This window comes from Humulus lupulus, chromosome 3 (genome assembly GCF_963169125.1).
Source record: "Humulus lupulus chromosome 3, drHumLupu1.1, whole genome shotgun sequence".
In the NCBI taxonomy this organism is placed as follows: Eukaryota; Viridiplantae; Streptophyta; class Magnoliopsida; order Rosales; family Cannabaceae; genus Humulus; species Humulus lupulus.
Genome location: NC_084795.1, coordinates 87,998,584 through 88,011,596, shown reverse-complemented (window position 1 = coordinate 88,011,596; position 13,013 = coordinate 87,998,584). Strand labels below are relative to the sequence as shown.

General features: G+C 32.4%; 1 protein-coding gene and 1 long non-coding RNA gene across 4 annotated transcripts; both read right to left on the bottom strand.

Annotated features, from left to right (window-relative positions):
• Window positions 1-1,951: 1,951 nt before the first annotated feature.
• Window positions 1,952-5,549, bottom strand: LOC133821235 (uncharacterized). Of its 2 annotated transcripts, XR_009887399.1 has the most exons (7): window positions 4,001-5,549; window positions 3,697-3,903; window positions 3,526-3,614; window positions 3,338-3,442; window positions 2,860-2,931; window positions 2,506-2,785; window positions 1,952-2,164 (listed from the first exon to the last, which is right to left on the bottom strand). XR_009887399.1 is itself a non-coding variant. In XM_062253663.1 (6 exons), the coding sequence occupies exons 3-6, from the start codon at window positions 3,526-3,528 to the stop codon at window positions 2,507-2,509; spliced, it is 459 nt and encodes a 152-aa protein (XP_062109647.1). In that variant the 5' UTR covers window positions 3,529-3,614; window positions 3,697-3,903; window positions 4,001-5,549; the 3' UTR covers window positions 1,952-2,506. The 2 variants fall into 2 exon arrangements, 1 of the variants encoding a protein (XP_062109647.1); XM_062253663.1 differs by having other exon boundaries at window positions 1,952-2,785.
• An 891-nt stretch (window positions 5,550-6,440) lies between these two features.
• LOC133821234 (uncharacterized) lies at window positions 6,441-13,013 on the bottom strand. Of its 2 annotated transcripts, XR_009887398.1 has the most exons (5): window positions 12,681-13,013; window positions 10,671-10,811; window positions 8,341-8,817; window positions 8,232-8,260; window positions 6,441-8,151 (listed from the first exon to the last, which is right to left on the bottom strand). It is a non-coding gene; the product is annotated as an uncharacterized LOC133821234 (long non-coding RNA). The 2 variants fall into 2 exon arrangements; XR_009887397.1 differs by having other exon boundaries at window positions 6,441-8,817.

Below are 13,013 nucleotides of genomic sequence, written 5' to 3'. Positions count from 1 at the left end.
AATCGGTCTGGGCATACGCGGGAATCTCTTATTCTTCCCACAAATTTGGGGTTCTGTTACATTTTGAATATTTTTGTAATTTAAATATAATAAATATAATGAAATATCCTGATTCTAGGGGAGAGCAGATGTATGATCCTAAGCCTATAAATATATGGCTTATGGGATCAGAAAGGGACTTTTTGGGGGAAATTTTGGGTCTGAGTTTTCTAGAGAGAGAAAGTGCTTGTATATGAAAGAATTCTTGTATTCTTGTAATCTGTATTGAAGAAACTCGGTTGGCTCAGTTCATCTGATCTTGAGTACAGATCTATAATCACAACTCTAAGTGGATTAGGCTATTACCAACACATTGGGGCAGAACCACTATAAAAAATTGCGTGTGTTATTTACTTTCTTTATAAGATTGTCTGTGTCGTTTAATTTCTCTTGAAGGTTTTATCGTTTTTGACGTTCTCACGTCGTTGGCCAAAAACGCGGTCAACATACAACAATAAATGTTGACTGCGTCTCTCCAAGCGACTCACTAAGCTGTTCGAAGTCAGCAATCAACATCGTCAACATCGTGCCAGTCCAGGTCTCTGAGTGACTTTCAAGTTGTATTATTTTCTTGAGATCAACTTGGAAAGGGTAAATACCATTGAGGCTGCCTTACCCCAAGCTCACACTCATGCAAGCTCGGGCCACTTGATCCAAGGTCACCCGACAATGGACGTACTCCGATATTCTATCTTTCAAGCTTGTAAGGACTTCGAGGCTGCCCATCTTCGAGGTTGCCACCTGCTTTGAAGGTTCGGCGCCTAGGTTGCGAACACGTATTCTAGATATTGCGAGCTCACACCTGACGAATCCAGCTTTCGAGATCACAATTCTCAAGGCTCGAAATTTGGGTGTAACAGTCGCGGTTTAGATTTTAATCGCGTGGCTTAACTTTTAAGCCTTGTGGTTTAAATTTTAAAGAGTCGTGATTTAAATTTTAAGTCTGGTTGTTTAAATTTTAAAAAGTTGTGGTTTAAATTTTAAGGATCCATGGTTTAGATTTTAAAAGATCATGATTTATATTTTATATGGTTGCGATTTAGATTTTAATCGCATGGTTTAAATTTTAAGCCTTGTGGTTTAAATTTTAAAGAATTTTTGTTTAAATTTTAAAGAGTCGTAGTTTAAATTTTAAGCCTTATTTGAATTTTAAAGAGTCGTGGTTTAAATTTTAAGTCTTGTGGTTTAAATTTTAAAGACTAGTAATTTAAATTTTAAAGAGTCATGGTTTAGATTTTTAAGGACCATTGTTTATATTTTATACGATCGTGGTTTAGATTTTAAGCCTAGTTGGTTTAACTTTTAAGCATTGTGGTTTAAATTTTAAAAGCCATGGTTTAAATTTTAAGCCTCACTACAAGAAAAAATACTTTCAATAAGACTGAAAAAGTATTATCAAATATATACCATAACATTTTTTCATGTGTTAAGGAAAGCGGTGTTATAGTAGATCAGAACACTTTGCATAACACTTTTCCATAGTTATAGACATGTGTTATGGTATAGTCTACAATAACACTTTTGTTGTGTTATTTTAATAGTTAGATAAGTATTTCATTATGAAATTTATAAATAGATTATATAACACTTTTTTGTACTTATAAAGTAGTGTTATGATACACTTTATAATAACACACTTTCTGCATTATAGAAAATAGCTTGCATAACATAAGTTTATGCTTATAAACCAGTGTTATTGTAAAAGATACAATAACACATTTTTTTGTATTATTTTAATATTTGGATAAGCTTGAATTATTATTATATAAACCTATACATTATAACCATTTTTTATTGCTTTAATTCAAACTCGTTTCATTTAATATACTTAAGACACCCTTAACATTGTACAAATATATTTTTGAGTACCAAGTATATGGTTCATAACACATATAACCAAATAATTGTGTCAAAATACATTCAAGATTATCTTAAAAACAATCTAAAAGTCTTAAGATATTCAACACTGCCTAATTAACATAAACAAAATATTATCACAATAGTCAACAAAATAGCCTTAAACAGTTGCATATTCAAAAGTAAATGTAGGAATTCATGATCTTCCAAATGTCAGCACACCAAAGCCTTCCAAATCAAATTTTCTTTTGCACTTCACTTGTTGAATCTGGTAAATAAAACATAAAAGAAAAACTAATGAGGTCATGAAATATCATATCATTCATCTAAAATAGTCAATAATATCATGACACACAACCAAATTTACAATAATTGAGTTTGAATAATAAACAAGTTATTATATTACACACATTACTACAACTATCTATACTCAAGTAACCTTAGAACTTTAATTAAATGGTGCATAATATTAATTCAAATTGGCCCCGTTATCATTTTGTCTTTCTCATCTTCCCTATCAAATCAATCAAATAATACTATCATAATCTTGGATTGCATATCGGTTAATGTTGAACAAGCATTTATATAATCAAATAACCAAATAAATACCTCATGGAATAACCTTTTGAGAAGGCCATGCAACTGTTGAACCAACAGCTTCTCGTATAGTAAGCATCGCATAGTTAGGACAAAATAAATAAGCACTAGGCACAACAGCAACATCAACCCATACACGCATAAAATCTGGTCCAAGAGGAATTCTGTGCACCTCTAAGTCTGGATCACTAGAATCCCAATGGCCTTCAGCAATAATTGCATCTGACCAATCGAGCAAGTAGCAAGAATTCCTTGCTTTTGTAAAGTTATGGCCATTTTTAATTCCAACACTCTGCAATTTCAAGACAGTATAGTAATTTTTGTATATGTTTCCTTAAAAGGAAAGAAAACAATTTGAAGATTTACCTTAGGAGAAGGAATATTGTTGGATTGTGGAATATTGTGGGACTGCCCCTCACTTGTTGTTGCTTTACCGCCCTAAATATAAACAACAAGATAAGTTTCATTTCAAAAATACAAATTTTTAGTTATACAAGTGCGAGAAAGAATTGTTACCAGGTGTCCTTTAAGTAGATTCAACATTTCATCAATTTGAATCTTCATATTTAGCTACTCTTCTTCCAACAATGTCATCATGTCTTTACACATATTAACAATAGTTAATTTTGACCTTGTTACCCCCATTCCTTGTCCGATTAAGTGTCAAGATTTTGGATTACCAAATAATTTTGTTAATGCATCTTCATAGGTATTGTTTGTAGTTCCAGATTTTGGGTTTTCACGTATAATTTCAGCCAATTCTTCCTACATATAAAATAGTACAGCTAATGTACAATAATAGTGAACAAGTATAAATATCCAAAATTAAATAATAAATACTCACAAAAACTTCAGATATTGTTTGGTTGATTGGTTCACCATTCTTCTTGGTATGGGCTCTTCGAAAAGCATCGATCCTAGTTACTTTGCCCCATTCAGTTTGTTTTGTCTACACAATAAAAAAATGTAGAATATAAAATAAAGACTAATAATAAGAACCAAAATATATTCACTAAAAATACTAATTGTTACCATATCATTGATTGTTCGAGCTATCCTCTTCGACTTAAGGTGTGTGGAACACTTTTCTTTCTCCTCTCTTGAAATTTGGCCCTTATAGCCTATTTAATAAGAAACCATCATTAGGAAAAAAAAATATTTTGATCTCTACTTAAATATTCAATCACTTATTTCAAATCTTACCATATGTTCTTTACTAGTTTTTTGTTTAACAAACGCCCTCCATTCAACATCACCTTTTATGCAATCTGGCTTTAATGCTAGTCATTCATTCTTGGTTTTAGCATCAATAATATCCTTGACTAGTCTAGATTTTGTAGATCTCCATAGGTCTGGCATCATTTCAAAGCACATCTTCTTTTGCCAATCTTCATGTAAATCATATTTTGCCTACAATAAGATATAGAATAACATATTATATGTTTTTTTATGAGAGTTGAATATTAAAGAAAAGAAAGAATATAACCACAAAACTTGTAAATGCTACCTGAATAGATGCCCAAAGAACGTCTCTCATGATTGGAGAAATTTTCCTCCAATCTGAAATAGTATAAGGAACTATCTCCCTCACAAGAGCACCCACAAAAGAAGAAAATTGTATTGAGTTAGTACCAACTGGTTGGCCTTTTTCATTCCAATTTATTTTCATCGAGTCATTGTTTCTCTTAGTAAGATTTGCCAATGTAGTCCTGCCCCTAGTCTTTTTGAGTGCATTCATTTCATTTGCATTTCTATCTTAAGGTGCTTCTTGGAACTCATTTTGAATTGTTTCACTTGTTTTTTGTAATCGATCAGATTTTCTAAGAGCTTGCTGCATTTGTTGCCTTATAGCTAGGGAAATACTTATATTTTCATTTTTTTCAGCCATTATTTCTGGTTCTTCAAGTTCCACCTCAACAACTTCTTCAAATTCTACCTCGGCCATTTTTTCATGTTCAGCCTCAGCCACTTCTTGTAGTTCCTCATTTTCAACCTCTTTAGAAATTCTTCCTGCTTCTAATAACCTTTCTACTTCATCATTAAGGGATCTTCTGATCCTTGAACTTCCAAGTGACATCTCCATGTTTGCCATATTATCATTTGGAGATGGCTTCCCATTGTAAACCATACGACGAGTAGCTGCTCTTGTACTAAGAGCAGGTGGTGAGTCTATTACAACTCTAGCATGTGTTGAAAACGTACGTAGGGCACTCTTTTTCTTTAGAATAGGGCTTTCGTCCAACATATCATCCCAGTCAGCTTGACTTTTTAATGTTTTTTTTTCTTTTTTGGGCAATAATATTGCATAATGCACCTGGGTGTAGGTGTTTTTTTTTTACTTTCTCGGAGATTTTCGTAATGTACTCATTTTTTATTGAAATTACTGCAATAAAAAACAAAATAACATAAAAACTGAAATCATAAATGCATCATATCCTTATCTTCCTAAATAAGATAAATAATTAATATATAAAATTAGAAACACAATATCAACCAAAGAGTAAATAAAATCAGCTTTGTTTCATTGAAAGTATGAAAAAGAATTACATTTAAAGAGTCATAAGAGTAGCATAAATTTGAATGAAATCATACATATTGTTTCATTCTAGCCCCAAACACCCTCTATTTGAATCCTTTAAAGTTATATACCAATTAGATGACTCATTCTCTCTTTCATAAAATGTCTTTTTAACTTGAGATGCTAATACATATGGATCCCTAATAGACTGATTTTTCCCTATATTAAAATTTACAAGTGTATAGAAATCCAACTTCTTAACACCATTTCGAATATTTGCCCAATCGCACCAAAAAAAAAGGCACCTTAAAAGTACGATAATCAAGCATTATTATATCCTTGATAACTCCAAAATACTCTTATGTATCATTCAACTGCCCATTTCCATGTGATTCCAAGTATACACCACTGTTTTGAGTAGTTTTTTTAGCACCTCTTTTTATGAAACCGAATTCCATTAATCATGTAACCTTTATAGGAAATGACACTACAACTTGGGCCTTCAGCCAATTGAGCTAACGTGTCATCTACTTTGTTAGATTTAGAAATTTGAAAAGAAAAAAATATTGATGTCAAATAAATTTCATATACTAAATGAAAATGTAAACTTGTATCTTTGCTTTAGAGTGTAACCTTATCATAAAATCATAGGGGGAACCCTTCAGAATGTCGATTCCACAACAAAGTTTGATTATCCTTCAAGTTTTTGTGCATTTCTTTCAGCTCATCCATATGGATATTGAGAAATGGTGCTACAATATCTGAGTTGAATAACACATACCGGTGGGCTATTGCTATATCCCCTTGGTCAAGTTCAAAGCATTCTCCAGCTGATAGTGGATTTTCTTCAATTTCAGTACTATCTTGATTATCATTATGCTTCAAAAAGGTCTCACAAAAGCGTACACATTCAACAGCAAGATAGCGATTTGCAATACATCCTTCTGGTCATGCATAATTTGATACAAATCCTTTCAATACTTTCATATATCTCTCAAAATGGTACATCTATCGAAATTGCACTAGACCACAAAGTCTAACTTCTCGCGCTAAATGGACAACCAAGTGAATCATTGGATTAAAGAAAGAAGGTGGGAAATATTCTTCTAGATTGTAGACAATTTCTGCAGATTCTAATTCCAATTTTATAATCTCCTCCTTATCAACAATACATTGACACAATTCATGGAAAAACCTACAAAGTTGAAGGATTGTCTCTCTGCAACCTTCCTCCATTAAACCCCTTGTAGCAATAGCTAACAATTGCTGCATAATCATATGACAGTCATGAGATTTAACTCCTGTTAGCTTATGTTTCTGCATATCTACACAATTTCTAATCTTAGAACTATATCCGTAAGGCAATTTCAAGTCAAATAGTCTCTTACAAAACAACTTCTTATCTGATTTTGACAAAGTGTAAGCTGCAGCAGGAAGATGAGTAATTCCTTCTTCTTCATATGGGTGGAGATGAGTCATAATGCCCATCTTTGTCAAATCTAATCTCGAGTTGTAATGATCTTTAGATTTTCCTTTGCAATCAAACAATGTGTTAAGAATGCTTTCACAAACATTTTTTTTCAACATGCATAACATCCAAGTTGTGACGAACAACCAATATCTCCCAATAAGGGAGGCTAAAAAAATTGACTTTTTCTTCCATGCTTTATCAAACTCTAAACCACAACCCCCTCTTTCTACCCTTGCCAAAATCATTAGTGAATTCACTTACTTGCTCAGCTACTTCAACACCTGTTAAAATAGTTGGACATTGTGGTGCTCTTTCCCTTGCCCTAGCAGTTGTATATTTCTTCTTTCGATATGGGTGATGTTGTGGAAGAAATCGAATATGATTGCAAAAAGACATCTTCTTACTATGCTTCAACCAAACAACATTTGAGTTCTCTCCACATATGGGACAACCATGCTTCCCTTTAGTCGCACATCTAGCTAAGTTTCCATACGCTGGAAAATCATTTATGGTCCATAACAGCATGGCATTTAAATTAAAAAACTTCTTTGTAGAAGCATCATATGTATACACACCTTTCCATAATTCTAGTAACTCATCTATTAAGGGCTCCAAATAAACATCTATGTCATTCCCAGGTTGTTTTAGTCCAGGAATCAACATAGAAAGAAATGTGAATTCATTCTTCATGCACATTGAAGGTGGAAAATTGTATACAACAAGCATTATTAGCCAACAACTATATGTAGAACTCATATTTTTGTAAAGGTTGATCCCATCAGCAGCAAGTCCTAGTCGAATGTTGTACGGTTCAAGTGAAAAATCTGGCCATCTCTCATTAACTGCATCCCAAGCCTCTGAATCTATCGCGTGGCTCATTTTCCCATCCATTCTTTTATTAGTTGAATGGCAATTTAAGCATGAAATTTTCTCTTCATTTCTGAACATCCTCTGAAACCTTGGTGTAATAGGAAAATATCTTAACAATTTTGCAGGCTGCCCTTGTAGACTCTCCTATGTGTGTTCATTTTGCTTCCATCTTGGATATTGACAGGTGGGACACACTTGGGCATTAGCATTTTCTTTTGTGAACAAGAAACAATCATTCACACAAGCATGTATATGCTTATAGTTCAGATCAAACATCTTTAGATACTTATTAATTGCATACATAGATGCTAGTAGGAGATTATCTTTTGGCAACATTGCTTTGATCATCTCCAACATCTCACAAAAGCCAACATCTGAGAATCCATGCTTTGTTTTTAGATTGTATAACTCAACGATGGATGAAATTTTGGTGTATTTCAAACAACCTTCTTACAATAGAGATTCAACATCTCCTAATAGACTATCAAAATCATCATCATTGTTATCATCATCCAATTCATTAACATTACTTGAACATACTCCAGCAGCCCGAAATAAATTATATGTAGAAATTGTCTTAGTCGTGCTACTTTGAACTAGATCTTCCCCGTGATGAAACCATGTTTTGTATGATTTGTCCATGCCGTACAAAACTAAGTGTTCTACAACTTCATCCGAAATTTGATGTCTTAGATTCTGACATTTGTTGCATGGACAAAGAATCTTACTCGGAAATCTGGCATTCATTACTGCAGTCTTCACAAACTCCCTAGCTTTTCTTTCATATTCCTTCGTAGCTCTACAATTTTGAAGGATAATTCAATACTAAAATACCAAAACTTAAACTTAAACTTAAACTTTATAATTTTATTTGCTAACCTGTTAAGATGGATCCAAGTTTTATCCATCTGCATATCATAAGCATAGATATAAAAAAATAAAAAAAAGTTAATCACAACACATATGTATAATGTTTTATTATTCAAACCTTAAGGTTGGGGACGTGAAAACTACCCTTATTCACACCTCAGGCGAGATATCTATCAATATAATCAAAAAAATTCAAGCAAACACAATTTATTTGTAAGAAAATAATACATAATTCTAGATAAAATCTGACATCATTTGTCCATATAAAGGTTACCTAACAATCTATCAATACCAAGTAAAAAAATTCAAACAACACACAATAAGTTTTCTTCCTTATATCATTGCAACACACAAACAAATTTTCCAGAACCTACTTCTCTAAGACACACAAGTTTTCAACCTTCCGTTATCACCGTAGAACACAATTTTAATCTCAGAACCTACTTCTCTACGAATAAATATTTAAGATATTCAAACTCCTCTAACATTTGTATGATATTAATAAAAGAGTTAAGAGAACATATTTCCGTACCTCTTGCAACTAATAATCAAGTTAATTAACTTTGCAATGCTCCTTGCCAATTCGATCCACAACCTAAAGAATATAATCAATACCTAAAAGATTAATACAATGAATGATGTGGCTAAGTAATACATATAAATTAAACCCTAAATATATATATATATTTATTTGCGGCTTCAATAATCTTGTGGTGGTTTACTTGCTTTGGAGGAGTTTATGTCGTTGTCATTTTCACACAAATACAAATTCACATACTTTGCCATGTTTGACAAGAAATTAAGTAGTACATACATATATGTAATTATGTAATTGCTCTAAACATGTTGTTTCGACCACGCAATTATTGGTTTGAATTGATTACCCTAGAAAGCTCCTCCTTAACCAATCTCTCTATTCAATGTTGTAATTATTATTCTTCTGAGTAAATAATATTATCAGTTGTATATGAGATAACCCATTGGTCTGGGTCAACAAGAATGGAGAACATAATTTGTTACAAGATAGGAAAACACCAAAAAAGTTAAAGTAAAGATTTATTAGAGCACCTGATTTTTATTAATTAGCATTGCTTAGAAAATCAATTAGAGCACAGCTTGAATACAAGTTTGAACCTTCAGAGAAGCTTGTATTTTATAATGATTTAAATTATACTAGTAAAAAGAATAACCAATCAAGACAGAATCTACTACTTCTAACCAAAAAATTATCCACTGATTTAAAAAGGCATGTTATGTGTAAAATGTTTGTGTGCACATATCATCAGAGAGAATAGAGAATGAATGAACTAAACTTTATCCAAATATATGCAAGTGTTGAATATTTGTGATTCAACACTTGTAATGAGCTAAAAATTAGAATAAGACTAACAGAATCATAGCAAACCATAGCAGATCTATAAGCTATCCCTTAATATATATATATATATATATATATTTGGACACATGAAATCCCTATCTAATAGCTATGCATATTTTCTTGGCACTCTTCTTAGTGTAAAGAGCTTGGATTGATTTTTGAAGCAAGATCTTCACAACCCCTCTCGATTCTTTATCTGAAAGTTGCCCTGTGCCCTTTACATATATTATAACAGATTTTGAAATGTTTCCTGATTCAAAACAAATGAGCTATTGGCTCATTCTTTGTTAGAGTTTTTTCTTTTTCCACTAGATAATCCGAAGCATGAAACTCGTGTTCAATTATCAATTTATCAGGTATATATGTTCAAACCTATTCTTATCTTTACTTGTGAATAGGTAGTTATTTGAGGTTACATTTTTCGTTCCCCCAACCTCAAGCACATTTGGATATTGCTTTGGAATATTCCAGCTCAAGAAAGTACGACGTATGAGTCTTTATATATTATGTATTGATCAATAAATATACTGGTTCACTTTTTATACATAGTTCTTCTTAGATCTATAAAAAGTCGTTCCTATACTTTACTATTTATTTTAGAGCATACACACTCACTTGGACATTAAAAAAAGTATTTTTTTTAATGCTACTTACTATATATGCATGTTATTAGATACATATAAATTAAGAGAAGCAAATGAACTATTTTGGGGGAGAACCTGCAAGCTGCTTGTTCAGCAATGACAATGGTCATGGAGGAACCTGTAGTGGGGGACTTCCTAAACTAAAGTGATAACTTAACACTGACTTAACTTAACTTACAAGGTCAAATCAGAGAACACAAACAAACAAAAAAATCAAGAACAACACCATAAGAGGGCAATCTTTTTCAATCTACTATCAACAATCAAATATTACAAGGTATTTCTCTTCTCACACCTTCTCTTACAAAATCAATAGCTCTCGTAAACAATACATACTTACAGTAAAAAAAAAATAGAAACATAAGTAAGATAGTTGAGAACCACATTTTATAGCTATGTCATGTCTCATGTATTATTAAAAGATACCTGAATAGAAGAGCCAATTATAGTGATAGTTGAAGGTGTACTGTTGAGCTCATTTTCCAACCATGTCCATTGTGAAGCCCCCAAGATAGTCCCATTGCTGGAGAAAGGGTCTCAGTGGTATCTAGTATCTAGAAGGATAACCTGATGATCCATTTTAGAGAATAAAAAGATGAGTTACATTTACGATTATATTATAGATAGAGAGATGATAAGTTAGTTAGTTAGTTAACCTTGGTTCATTTGTTGAATGAAGTTAAGGCCAAATTTCCCATTTGACCCATTTCAGTACTACTAATGAACAATTCCTCTTTTTTGTTATTTTTTTCTTCCAAATTGACTTCATATAATGAACTAATAAAAATAGTAGAAACTTAAATTATGAAAATGGCATTAATACCAATATTTGCTATAGCAACATAACTTAAAACAAAATAAAATTAATAATTTGAGTAAATTTGTAAAAATATAATCAATGAAGCAGATCTTTCTTTTCTTTTTCCATTTTCTTTCTCTCCACCAATTCTATTGCATCCCTCTAATTTTTATCATGGAGCAATTTTACTAGAATTGCATCAATTGCAGAATATAAAAGGCAAAATACAAAAGACACATGACATTATATGACTAATACAATTTAAAGAAGTACACATATATACTAAAATGATCAAGTCCCGTCATTTTTTATGACTTTGCAGTAAAAAATAAGCAGTTGAATTCAACTAGGGGTCAGAAACTCTGAACTTGGTAGATAATTAGAGACCAAAATAAAACAAAACTCATCAACTATTATATATTTTTTTTTAGAAAAAAACAAGATATGGAATCATGCATTACCTCTCAAAAATAAGGCAAAAGACATAACATTTATGGGCTAACCAGTTTAACAATGAACTAAATTACTCAGTCGAGAAAATTTATAGCTCGAAATGAAAAAAATAAAGGAGGAAAAAAAATTATACAAAAAGTAATGAAATATAAAGCAAAAAACATCTGGATCCCACAAGGGCTAGTCTTCAAGCAAGTTTTATGGTACATGATCAACCAAATCCCGGGAACAAAAGCTATATGGCAATTATGGTTGGTTTTCTTTCCTCGAAAAAGCACACTGCTTGACACCTTCCTCAAGGGATGGGGAAAAAAGAAAATTTACAACTCCATAAAAATAATCTGTTCTTGGCAGCTCTCTCCACCTTATCACATACCGTAATGCAACTAGCTCTCTTCAGAAGGAGGGATGGGGTGAATGAAAAAAGGCATTGAAAAAGCGAAACAAAACGACAACAAGAAGTTCTCACAATGTTACAGAAAAATAACAAAAGTACTCGGTTGCAAAAATATTTTAGGACCTTTCTAAAGCAGACTCTGGCAAGCCTCAACGTCAGATGCTTGTGCTTCCAATAAGCCTTGATCGAAAGGACTAGCATTAACAATAATATATTGACCAGTTATAATAATATGAGTTTGAACGATTCAAGGACTCCCCTGTTTTTGCTGTTTTCTTTCTATCATGAATCATTGTTGGAATAAAAATTAAACCTTTTTGCAGGATGGAAATGAAAATAGTGATTCTTCTAAAAAGAGAAATAGAAAGCGCAAGAGATCCAAGACAAACCAAACAAAGCAGGCTTCAAAAACCCATCGGTACCAAAATTCCCAAGTGTTTCAAATGATTCTTTGTTTTTGTAGTTTTAAAAGAAAAATTAGGATAAAGACACTATATATTGCATATGAATTCCCCTATTGAGTGCTGACAAAGTGAAGAACAATTTTACAGACATTGTCATAACTGTTTTGAGTTCCATTGTGCTTCATGAATGTGATTTTGTTCTCCTAACAGAAGAGAATTCTGTATAGAAATGGGATATATACTCATTTAAAAATTCCTTGAGATGAAGTAGATTAAAAGTGCTTTCTACCGGGAACAAATCACAAGTATATTCCCAAAATATATGATATTCAAATGTATATATATATAAACAATGAAAATATATTAAAAAAATATTTGGTTACCTCACTGGACTGAGAAGCAGAGATGGACTGAGCTGAGCGATGACGATGGAGGAAGATAGTCATCGGGTCTTCCCTGTTGAGAAACTCGATGGTGCAAAAGTCGAGCTGGGATTTTAATGAGCTTGCATTCCCAAGGACAACAACAGAAGTTTGGGATAACAGGATCGGCGCAAGGCTTAAGGAAGGAAAACAGGATCAGCGCAAGGCTTATGGATCGGTAGGGGATCGAAGGAAATTGAAGAAAAGATGAGCAGCTCTTTGTAGCAGATTCAGGAGATGCCCAGTTGAGTTAACGGGATGAGGTGAGAGATATGGAAATGGTTGAGCTCTTAT